Source organism: Microcaecilia unicolor, chromosome 7 (assembly GCF_901765095.1).
Source record: "Microcaecilia unicolor chromosome 7, aMicUni1.1, whole genome shotgun sequence".
In the NCBI taxonomy this organism is placed as follows: Eukaryota; Metazoa; Chordata; class Amphibia; order Gymnophiona; family Siphonopidae; genus Microcaecilia; species Microcaecilia unicolor.
The window spans coordinates 44,533,604-44,546,043 of record NC_044037.1 but is presented as its reverse complement, the minus strand read 5'-3'; the positions used below and the strand labels follow the sequence as shown (position 1 = coordinate 44,546,043).

Sequence of the window (12,440 nt, the reverse complement as noted above, 5' to 3'; positions counted from 1 at the left end):
AAAATTTACCAAATATAAGCATAAATATAATCAATGAGATAAACTTGGAGACAGAGAAATTGAATCCTAATAATAGGTGTAACATGATACACTGTCAGAAATCTGCTGTGCTGTTTTAATATATATAACAATGTAACAGAAGTATGATAAGTACTTGCAGGGTACAAATGATAGGCAGCGTGGAGGGAATATTCACTTAGAATGTCAGCACAATATAAATGGAAACCTTTAATAAGCAGCACAGAGCATTCATGTAACATGATAAACATGATGGCACAATACAAATTATTGAAAATATGTTACCCTCCTACAAGAAACTAATGGACTTCTATTAAACAACATATTAGATGACGGTAGATAAAGGACCTGTGCATTCCATCCAGACTGCCCAACAAGATAAACTCATAGCATAAGGAATGATTTGTTCTTACGATTTTCAGGGCACAGACTGTAGAAGGGTGCCTGGCACTGGCCTTGTTCTCCAACTACTGAAGTTGTCATTGAAGCCCCATTCAGCCCATCTAGATCTGTCCAGCCACAATCAGGGCGCAGACCATAGAAGTCAGCCCGGCACTAGCCGTGTTCTCCAGCTAATGAAACTAAATCTGTCCAGCCATGATCAGGGCATAGACCATAGAAGTCTGCCCAGCACTGGCTTTGCTTCCCAATTACTGGTGCCATCTAATCAATGCTAAGTTTAAGGCTTCTCATTCTGAGTTGGGGAGGGGGGGAGAAGAGTTAAAACTGAGTAAATTCATTTTTTGAGGCCACACACAAATCCGTACTCTTGAAGTTTTGGCACAGCTATGCATAAATAAGGGCAGTATTAATCTTACTTGTGGTCTCTTGTAAAACAGTGTATCAGACAACTCAGTGTAGAAACCCTGTTTTATTTTACAGTCACTTGTACCAGAAATTGGCTGTCCATTCTAACTTTAATGATTCTCATGCTCTACCGTATATATCAGGTAGTTATAGCAGAATATATCACACACAGGTGTTTATAAAGTGTAAGTTTAGGCATGTGTTTTTTAGTTCCTTAGGGCTCTTTGAGAGTAGACACAGATACTGCTGCTGGGCACCTTTTCTAGTGGAATCAAATGCCTTGTTTTGTTTTTTTGCAGCTTAGGAGTCTACTCAGAAAAGGAACAAAAACTGAATGGAAGATAGTAGACAGGCAAGGGGAGGGGTGAAAGAATACTTGGTGAAGGTGGAGTGGCTTTCCATTGTTTATCTAGCAAGATGAAATTTAGTTACACCTGTTAATTTTCCTTTAGCCTGGCTTCATTATCCTGACTTCCATTACGTCCCAAGGATCAGTCTGGACAAATGGGTTGTGATCATCCGCCAACAGGTGGCCAGATCCAAAGCTCTCTATTCTATCCTCATCCTTCTCGATCTATCTGCTGCTTTTGACACTGTTGATCACCGCCTGCTCCTTGATACACTGTCCTCACTTGGATTTTAGGGCTCTGTTCTTTCCTGGTTTTCTTCTTTTCTCCCATCGTACTTTTAGTGCAATACTCTGGTGGATCCTCCTCCACTTCTATCCCACTATCAGTTGGTGTACCTCAGGGATCTGTCCTGGGACCTCTTTTTTTTTTTTTTTTTTTTTTTCCTCCATCTGTACTTCTTCCCTCGGTACTCTGATCTCATCCCATGGTTTTCAGTATCACATTTATGCTGATGACTCCAAGATCCACCTGTCCACACCAGAAATTTCAGCAGGAATCTAGGCCAAAGTATCAGCCTACTTGTCTGACATTGCTGCCTGGATGTCTCACCATCATCTGAAACTAAACATGAACCAAGACTGAGCTTCTTATCTTTCCCCCTAAACCAACCTCTCCTCTTCCCCCATTATCTGTCTCTGTGGATAACACTCATCCTCCTTGTCTCATCAGCTAGTAACCTTGGGATCATCTTTGACTCCTCTCTCTCTTTCTCTGCACATATTCAGCAGACTGCTAAAACATGTCGTTTCTGTCTGTATAACATCACAAAAATCCGTCCTTTCCTTTCTGAGCACACTACCAGAACCTTTATCCACACTCTTGTCATCTCTCGCTTAGACTATTGCAACTTGCTTCTCACAGGTCTCCCACTAAGCCATCTCTCTTACTTTCAATCTGTTCAAAATTCTGCTGCATGACTTATATTCCGCCAGTGTCGCTATTCTCATATTAGCCCTCCCCTCAGGTCACTTCATTGGCTCCCTATCCGTTTCCACATACACTTCAAACTCCTGTTATTGACTTACAAGTGCATGCACTCTGCAGCTCCTCAGTACCTCTCCACTCTTATCTCTCCCTACACTCCTCCCTGGGAACTCGGTTCACTGGGTAAATCTCTTATCTGCACCCTTCTCCACTGCTAACTCCAGACTCTATTCCTTTTATCTTGCTGCACCATATACCTGGAATAGACTTCATGAGCCAGTACGTCAAGCTCCATCTCTGGCTTCTTCAAATCTAGGCTAAAAGCCCACCTTTTTGATGTCACTTTTAACTCCTAACCCTTACTTGTTCAGTACCCATATTTTATCATTCCCACCTTAGTAATTCCCTTATCCCTTATTTGTCCTGTTTGTCCTAATTAGATTGTAGGATCTGTTGAACAGGGACTGTCTCATCATGTCCAGCGTACAGCGCTGTGTACATCTAGTAACGCTATAGAAATTATTAGTAGTAGTAATAGGGAACCAGGAACCTGAGAATTTAAGGCTTTTAGGCTCGACCAAGCTGTGTGGCCTTAGCCTGCACTGCTGGGAGCTAATCCAGGGATCAGAAACACCCTGAACATCCTACTGTCTGCTGGAAGTTTAAAAAAAAAAAAAAACCTTTTCTACACAGCACCAGCCTCTTGTATTGGTGATGTTGCTGGAAAAGTCAGTTTCTCTACCTCCATGTGCTGGTTGGGAGAGATCACAATCCACTAGTCAGGATGATGCAGCCTGGACACTAAGGAAGCACATTTTAACCTCCTCCCCCCCCCCCCTTTTTTTTTTTTTTTGTACTGGGGGTCTTTTATCATGGTTTCAGTTAAAATCTAAAATCAGATGCCATGTTCTTACAATCATTTTCCAAGTAAATCAGTTGTACTTGACTTGTGGGCTGTGGTACCATGTGGGCTTTCTTTCACAACCACCAAGGAATTTTTCTGGATTCAGTGTGCCTGCCCCCTCCCCCACCAAAAAAAAAAAATCTTGACCCAATCTTCTTATTGACAGTCCTGAGCTAGTGGGTATACAGCAGGGGCCCCCTCCCCCTGGAACCCTACAGTTATGGGGCGGAAGGCCAGCTACAAGTTGGTGGATTATGCATTGACTGGTTCCCCCTTCCTTCACTCTCAGATCCTGTCAACCACTAACCTAGAATTCCAACTCTGGTTCTCCACATGACAGTGTGCAGCATTTCCACTAAGTCAGGAAGCCAGTTTGTTACAGAAAACATTTACTGTGTTAAGTCATGGGTAGTGAAACATGTTTGTTAGTAAAAGCTTGACCAAGATATGACATTAAATTTGTTACATTTGTCGGTAAGGGCCTTTAAGTTGATGTCGACTCATGGTTGTAATTGACAAAGTTTTTAAATTAAGAGTTTAATATGTATCATTGTTCTATATTTGCCTCTGAGGATAGACTTAGCTAGAGCACACTAATGTAGCCAGTGAACTGTAAGCTTCAGGATTAGTTATCACATTCAAACACATTTTCATTGATAGTGCCTGTTATCATTTTGCATCTGTTTCCGCTCGTGTCAGGCTCTCTAGAAGAGCAGTAAACACTGAAGTACAAAGTGTGAATGAGGAAACAGCTAGGCTAAGTAACATCTTACAAATAAGGAAAGTTGAAAATCCAGTCTCCTTTTTTCTTTTGTGTTTAATTCTTCCTCTCTTATTTTTATTTTTTTTTCCTTTTTAGAATGTCTTGATCGTAGAAGTAAGTATACCAACTTTATCATTCTGTCCTTCATGATTGTTTTGTGGGGAGCCCTGTTAAATGCATGTTTATTTGAGTCTAATTCCTATGTTCAATGACTTGAAGTAATGTAGTTCCCATATTAGGCTGCTAAAATGTGTACAGAACAGTGCTTCCTAACCTTTTATCCAAATATGACCCCATTTTAACAGTTAAAAATGCTTCTAACCCTAGATTATCAATGCGATTCCATTTTGATGTGAAAAGGCTTTGAAACTTAAAGCTTTTGAGTATTAGTGTTTTGAATGGTAGTAAGCAGACTAGGAAAGTATAATGTATAACTAGTACCATTGATGTTAGATGAATAGCACCTTTGATTTGTTTGATATGTGTGTATTGTATATTATTCTTTTATTATGTATGTATTTGATGTGAACCACTTAGGTTTTTAAGTTGGTTATACATTTTTTTTTTTTAAAATAAATGAATGAAAACAAAAAAGCAGATTGCCTATCATCCTCTCCCTATTTATCCCAAAGTATTTAGTCCAGTGCTTCCCAATCTGTTCTGTGGCTGTGACTTCATGATTGTGTCCAAATAAAATAGAGTAAAATAGATGCACCTATGGACAGCCCATCTAAGTTGGGACCAAGGCAGGGGCGTAACCATGCCTGGGCCCGCCCACCCAACATCCCTCAGAGCTGGTGCGGCAATGAAGGTTCTGTTCCGGCGGGCGTCCCCTCCCTCCAACTAGTGGGATATATCGCTCTCCCTCCTTGTTCCACCTCCCTCCCTCCCCCCCGCCCTCGCTCTGCTGGCCTTTAACTTCCAGACCTCCGGGGGCGTGCATCAGCAATACAAGCGCTACCTTTGGCCAGCCCCGGAAGCCTTCTCTGTACAACGTCCCGCCTACGCGGGAAGCTGTACAGAGAACGCTTCCGGGGCAGGCTAAAGGCAGCTTTTACATCGCTGATGCTGCTGGTGGGCCTGGAAAGCTTGGAGGTCTGCAGAGCGCGGTAGGGGTGGAGAGAGCCGGGGTGGAAGTGCGATGTCAAGTCAACCTGACCGCACAGAAGGGATACGGGGGAGTGAAGAGAGGAGGAAGATCACCTGGCGAGTTTGAAGGGGAAGAAGGGGTGGAAGAAGAGGGAGAGCAATGCCAGACCTCAGGAATGGAAAAGGAGGGTGGAGAGAAGGAAAAGCAATGCTGGACCGAAGGGGAAGAGGGGGTGGAGAGGCAGAGAGCGATCCCAGACCTCAGGGGAAGGGAAAAGAAGGGTGGAAAGAGGAGGGAAAGTGAATATCAGACCACAGGAGAAGGAGAAAAGTAAAATATATAGGAGATACTGGAAAGCAGAAGATGGATGGGGAGAGGAGAGATAAAGATGGAGAGAAGGGGAGATGCTGGAGTGCATCATGTAAAAAGGAGAGGGGGCACAGGCTGAAGGGAAGGAAAGGGCAGGCAGTGGATGGAAGGGGCAGAGAAAGCAGGCAGACACCACCTGGAAAGGGGGAGATGGCAGACACAGGATAGAAGAGAGGGCAACAGTGGATGGAAGGGGCAGAGAAAGCAGGCAAATGCTGGATGGAAGGGAGAAAGAAAGAGGGCAGACGCTGGATGGATGGAAGGGAGAAAGTAAGAGGGCAGACGCTGGATGGAAGGGAGCGAGAGAGGGCAGATGCTGGGTGGAAGGGGCAGAGAAAGTGGTCAAATGCTGGATAGAAGGGAGGGAGCAGATTCTGGACGGAAGGGAGAGAGTGAAGAGAAGATGAGGAAAGCAGAAACTAGAGACAACAAAGGTAGAAAAAAGATGTATTATTATATTTTATTTTTTGCTTTAGGATAAAGTAGTAGTATAGTTGTGGTGATAAATAGAAAATGAAAATAAGGTGATCTTTCTATTAGACTACTTTAATACATTATTGACTAACTTTCAGAGACCAAAAACCCATCCTCAGGTCAGGACAGGATAACATAACATAGCAGTATACTATACTGACCTGAGGAAGGAGGTTTTGGCCTCTGAAAGCTAATTGAAAAATGTATTAGTCCAATAACATGGTATCATCTTGTTTTCCATTTTTTTTTCTGTTTGTTAATTTGTAAATTGGTGATTGGTATTTGTCAGTTTTTTCACATTTACATGTGCTATCTTTATATTGCACAGTACTAGGGGACATGCATCATTGTTTCTGTGGAGTTCCATTGTATGCAGAATCTGACTTATTGGGGGTTCAGTTTAACTTTTGTCTACATATTTCTGTTTTTAGTTTGTGGTTACTTATTCTATACTTGGTGAGAATGTATCTGGACATGGTTTTGTGTTGGCAGGATCATTTTTATTAATGTCTTGTGTAGTTTTACAATTCATGTATTGATGTTCTAGTGCTCACTGCAATGTTCAAGATGCTGCCTTTTCCTAGGTGTTCTTCTGTATTTTGGTTGTTTTCCTAGGTACACCCTTGTGTGAGTCGTGGATTATTATTAAAAATATTTTTTTCATACAGAGGAGGGGGGTGGTTTTTTCGCCTTTTGCCAGCAGCGCTCTGACTGCTGCCATTCACACAGTCAGCTCTCCTCCCCGCCGCTTCCATCTGGCCCTACGTAAACAGGAAGTGCATCAGAGAGGGCCGGATAGATGCAGCAAAGGGGAGTGGAGTGCCTGTGTGAATCATAGCACTGCCGAGGAACGAAAAAAGCAAACCTTTCTACAAGTAAAAGTTGGTTTGTTTTAGTTTTGCTGGTGGTGGGGGTTTGTGTTTTACTTGTTGTATACTTTCTGCATCCAGGATGGCAACTCGGACCCAGTATGGTTACCTTTATGTTTTTGCTTTTGGAATTTATGTACAACACTAAATCATGAAAACAGCTGCAAAGGAAAAGTGACTTGTTACTGGAGAATAATGAGGCAGCATTGTATTTTAATATGGTGACTTATTTTGGCTTATGTGTTGGATGTGGGTGTTTTTTGTTTTTTTTTTTCTCTCCTGGGGCTTTAGCTACTTTTAAGAGAGCCTGAAAACTGTGCCTATTTGAATTAGTTATTCACTCATAGATTTGTAAGTTATTGGGAGTGGGGTAGGTGTGCGGTAGTAGTAGGGGCGTGGTGGGCAGGGCATATCAGGTGTCCATCCATCCAACCTGTTGGCCCACCCAAAAATTGCCTTCTGGCTACGCCACTGGACCCAAGGAGGTTTAACTGAGACAGCGGGAGTGTGCTTGGCCCATTATCTGGCCTGAAGCCAGTAGGTGGAACTTGTGGCCATATTGAATCACCCAGAACAATAGGAAACACTTACTACAAATAAGGACTGCCTGTGCATGGCTTGGCGTGGTTCAGTAGTTTGCTTAGGTTTGAGTATATCAAGATGGGGGTTAGGGCTTCAGCCTTGATACCTGATGCCGACTTCTGTTAATTAAACCTCCTTGGTTGGGGCCCCAGAGGCAGGTTTTGTGATCCCATTTGAAGTCTCAACCCTCAGTTTGGGAAGCTCTGATTTAGGCAGCCATCTGCACAGCCCTGTGTCATTCTCTCACAGATCCCTGTACTCTTCATGGGTTTCCAGCCTAACAGAAAGAGAGGGCAGAGCCTGCAAACATTATGCTCCATGCTGACTGCCACTATTGGCAATAAGTCATAGTGGAGGTCCAGAGGAAGAGGAGCAGCTCTGTGACTTTATTTTGGGTTTCAACCCACAGTTTAGGTACCATTGGTATAGAAATGTTAGCAAAGATATGATTAGTCTGTGTTTAAAAAAAAATAATAATAATGTGTGATAGAATGGTGTGGTAGCCATGTTAGTCCACTTTATAGGAACAAAATTTAAATAAAAAAAGAAAAACGTTACCTTTTTTTTTTTTATTGGACCAAATACATTTTTTTGACTAACTTTCAAAGGCAGTACCTTCAGATCAGAAATGAGCAAATGACACATATTATTATTAGTATTATTTGTTACATTTGTATCCCACATTTTCCCACCTTTTGCAGGCTCAATGTGGCTTACATATAACCGTTAACGGTGTTAGCCGATTACGGTTTGAACAAATACATAGTATGAATGAATACACAGTGATATTGTGCTATAATGAGGTATATGTATGGTAGGAAATAGTTGGGCGGGAACTTAGAGAGGGAAAGGGGGAAGAAGAGTCGGGTAATGTCTGTTGCAGTCTTTGGTTATGTTGTGTCGCATGTGACTGGTATTTTTATGTTGGGTCAGTGGGGTATGCTACTTTTCCTTGCAAGTGCTTTCACTGCGGGTATTTTCATCTTACTATATTTCTTCTGTAGCTTCAGTTTTTACCCATTCCCTTTTTTTTTTTTTTTTTAAAGATCTTTTTAGCACTTTTAAGTTTTTTATTTTAGCGTGTTTAGGCCACAAGCACTGTCCTCAATTTGAACACTCCCCCTTTTTAATTGGTTCAAAATTGAGGAGTTTAATTTAGCCGAGATACGTTTTTCGATGTCCCAGAAGACCCCCACAGTGGCTTCAAGAGGTGTGGCAAGTGTAAACGTGTGATTTCTGCCACATACCCACACAGATGGTGCATCAGGTGCCTTGGGCCAGATTATGACCCCTCTGTTTGTGATCTCTGTTTATAAATGCAGGTGAGAACTCAGCAGGTGCAACTGGCTCAAATGGAACATCTTTTTGGCTGTTTGAAGGCTGGACCATCAACTTTGGCACCGGCTGCATCAACCTCCATGGCTGCTCAGACTTCGGCATCCACTGCAAGTGCACCGGCATCAAGTAGATCTCCACCTGCCTCAACACTGGGCACTGTTAGCAGGCCCCATAGCAGGTCAGCATCGGACCAGACACAAAGGACCCATAAGGATTTGGCGGTGTCCTCATCAGTACCAGGGGATCGAGACTCTATGCATTGGGGGAAGCCCAAGAAGCATAAGGATCAATCTTCCTCGGCACATGGTGTCAGAAGCACCGGGACATGGGTACCTCCAATACCCGAGAATCGCTGGTGCCGGGAGGAGTGCTCTCTCTCTTTAGAGGTGCTGGTGCGCAGGTCACCGAGCAGCTCGGCCCTTGCTACTGGTTCAGCACTGACATCTTGGCACTTTTGCGCAGGAGACTCCTGTTTTGGCACCGAGGGCACTTGCACCACTGGAACAGCCTTAGGCCCTCTCTGAGGCTCTACTGATTCCAGTGCCTTGCTGGGTGTCAGCCATGTCTGGGCATGCAGTACCGCCTTCGACATCCGAGGAGGAAGCTTTCCCGGAGTCTGAGAGTAGGGCTGCCCCTCAAAGCTCCTCAGAGTGTGAACATCGTTCTAGCAAAATGAGGTCCGACACAGACTCATTCACCTGCTTCTGAGTATGGTGAAGTCTGATCGGAACGGCTCATGGGAGTCAGATGAGGATCCATAATATGTCTCGGAGGAATGGAATTCCTTCTGATCCCTCTCCTCCTCGAGAGAGATGGAAATCACCAGAGACGCTCTCTTTCACCAGTTATGTAATGGAGATGGCGGCAGCCGTCCCATTTAAGTTGGAGACTGAGGAGGAGCCCAGAGTGGAGATTTTATCTGTTCTGGGCTGTAAGTCTCCTCCTAAGGAAGGGGTCACAGTGCCATTGCACCCTATCGTTAAGGACGTACTATTAAGGAACTGGGAGTCTCTCCTCACAATGCAGGTTGTACCTAAGAAGGTGACTATGCAGTATCGTATGCAGAAGGCTCCCGGATTCGAGAAGACAGATTTGCCCCACAGCTCCATGGTGACTGAATCGGCTAAACGGGTTAAAGAGTTCTCGGTCTCATGCCTTGGTGCTTCCGGGATGGGAGGCTAGAACTTTGGATTCGTTTGGGAGGAAGACTTTTCAGGTCTCAATGCTCATTGCACGCATCCAGTCTTACCAGCTCTACACGAGTCTTTACTTAGAGACTCTGGTGAATGTTATACTGACTGTGGTGAACTCTTTCCCTTTGGAGAAGGCCGTAGAGCTTCGCCAGCTGGCCAGCAAGCAGATGGAGTGTAGACATTATCTGACCAGGAGCAGTTATTCTTTTAACGTTGTGTCCAGGCTCTCTGGAATGGGTGTGGGGATGTGCAGACTCTCTCATGGCTGCATGTCTCTGACTTGGAATCAGCAGTTCAAAATAGGTTATCTGACGTGCTATGCTTGTTTGGAGAGAAAGTGGAAGAGATTGCTGACATTAAGAAAAAATCCAGATACTATGGAACGCATTACCGTGCAACTTAAAAACGATTGACGAACTAATGAACTTCCGCAAATTGCTGAAGATCCATCTCTTTAACAAGGCATACCACAAAGATCAACCAATGTGAACATACACAACTCCTCCACATATATTCAGAACTGTCTTATAATATCTGCTTGTTATACTACTATCATGTTTCATCACTATCATGTTGCCCAATGATCCTTCTGTAACACTAAATGTCTATTCTCTAATATATTTCCACTATTCATGATGTATTGTAAGCCACATTGAGCCTGCAAAGAGGTGGGAAAATGTGGGATACAAATGCAATAAATAAATAAACTCTGTGTACTCCATCTACATCTTCTTCAACAAGATGATTTTTGACCGGGTTTAAGCAGCATACCTACTACTCTTAAAGATACCCACCTCCCGCTCATTCCACTCGGGCGACTCAGGCCCAGCATCCCAGACCTCACCAGCCCTGTCTCCAAAATTCCTAGCCAGCTCCCCAGTCAAAGCAGGCCACAGGCTTTTGACTGGCTCCAGCAGAGCGTAGCCGCTCAAAAGATATCCGTCCCAGACAACCTTCCGGTCAGAGGGAAACTCATTTCTTACCATCACAGATGGCACCTTGTAACCTCTGACCAGTGGGTTCTTCAAATAGTCCATCCTCGGGTACGCACTGAATTGGCATAAGAGACCTGCAAATTGCCCACTGAGAGCATCATTCATCAGCTCTCAGCACAAGCAAGTACTTGCAAAGGAGCTCTCCATCCTTCTACAGGCCCGAGCAGTCAAACCCATGCCTCCAGGGGAAGAAGAGAAGAGTCATCTTTGACTCCTCTCTCTCCTTCTCTACTCATATCCAGCAGATCTCCAAGACCTGTCGTTTCTTTCTTTACAACATCCGTAAAATCCGCCCCTTTCTTTCTTAACACTCTACCAGAACCCTCATCCACACCCTTGTCACCTCTCGTTTAGACTACTGCAATCTGCTTCTTGCTGGCCTCCCACTTAGTCACCTCTCCCCTCTCCAGTCGGTTCAAAACTCTGCTACCCGTCTCGTCTTCCGCCAGGGTCGCTTTACTCATACTACCCCTCTTAGGTCGCTTCACTGGCTCCCTATCCGTTTTTGCATCCTGTTTAAACTTCTTCTACTAACCTATAAATGTATTCACTCTGCTGCTTCCCAGTATCTCTCCACACTCGTCCTTCCCTACTCCCCTTCCCATGCGCTCCGATCCATGGATAAATCCTTCTTATCTGTTCCCTGCTCCACTACTGCCAACTCCAGACTTCGCTCCTTCTGTCTCTCTGCACCCTACGCCTGGAATAAACTTCCTGAGCCCCTACGTCTTGCCCCATCCTTGATCATCTTTAGTAGTATATGTGCTGCCGAAGCATCTTTAAATTGAAATCCCACCTCTTTAACATTGCTTTTGACTTGTAACCTCTCGCTTCTACCTACCCTCCTCTCCTCTACACATTAATTGATTTGCTTGCTTTATTATTTTTTGTCTATTAGATTGTAAGCTCTTTGAGCAGGGACTGTCTTTCTTCTATGTTTGTGCAGCGCTGTGTATGCTTTGTAGTGGTATATAAATGCTAAATAGTAGTAGGATTCTATTTCAGGTACTTCCTTGTGACCAGAAAAACAGGAGGATACTGTCTCATCCTAGACCTAAGGGACCTGATCAGATTCCTAGTTAAAGAAAAGTTTAGGATGTTTCCCTGAGCTACCACCTTCCTCTAATTCAGGAAAATGACTCGAAGGATGCCTATACCCACATTTTGATACTTGCAAGTCACAGGAAGGATCTCAGGTTTCTAGTGGGGAAATGCCACTACCAGTATCGCATTCTGCTTTTTGGCCTAGCATCTTGCACCAGGAGTTTTTACAAAGTGTCTGGTAGTAGTCGCAGTGTATCTACGCAGACTAGGAGAGTATGTTTTTCCCTACCTGTATGACTGGCTTTGGGAGAGAAGAGGGCATTTCTCTGGTAAGTGAACACTATTTTGCTTTGTGCTTTGGGAATTTAAAGATGGGGGTTTAAAGGAGGAATTGTAGGTTAGTGATAGACAAAATAAAAATATAAAAAGCAAATTTTATCAACTAATCTCCATAGTCTTTTCCACTTAGTTTTAAAAACTTTGTACCACAGCATTAACAGAATCTAGCAGGCACTGCAGGATCTAGTTTAGTCTTCCCGCCCACCCCTAGGACAACTCTTAATTTATAGTCAGTTATTGTAATTAGGGTAACGAGCAAGGAGTGCTCTTACAGAGTTTTAAATACATTTCATTACCATCTAAGAAGGCAACACTAAATAA

The 12,440-nt window shown here is 43.7% G+C and overlaps 1 protein-coding gene across 2 annotated transcripts in view; it reads left to right on the top strand.

Annotated features, from left to right (window-relative positions):
* The window catches only part of HPRT1 (hypoxanthine phosphoribosyltransferase 1), an 88,438-nt gene that overhangs the window by 44,670 nt on the left and 31,328 nt on the right, over positions 1–12,440 (top strand). For both annotated transcript variants that reach the window (XM_030209881.1, XM_030209880.1), the window contains exon 5: positions 3,923–3,940. In XM_030209881.1, coding sequence (XP_030065741.1) covers positions 3,923–3,940 — 18 coding nt within the window. The remainder of the gene's footprint in view (positions 1–3,922; positions 3,941–12,440) is intronic.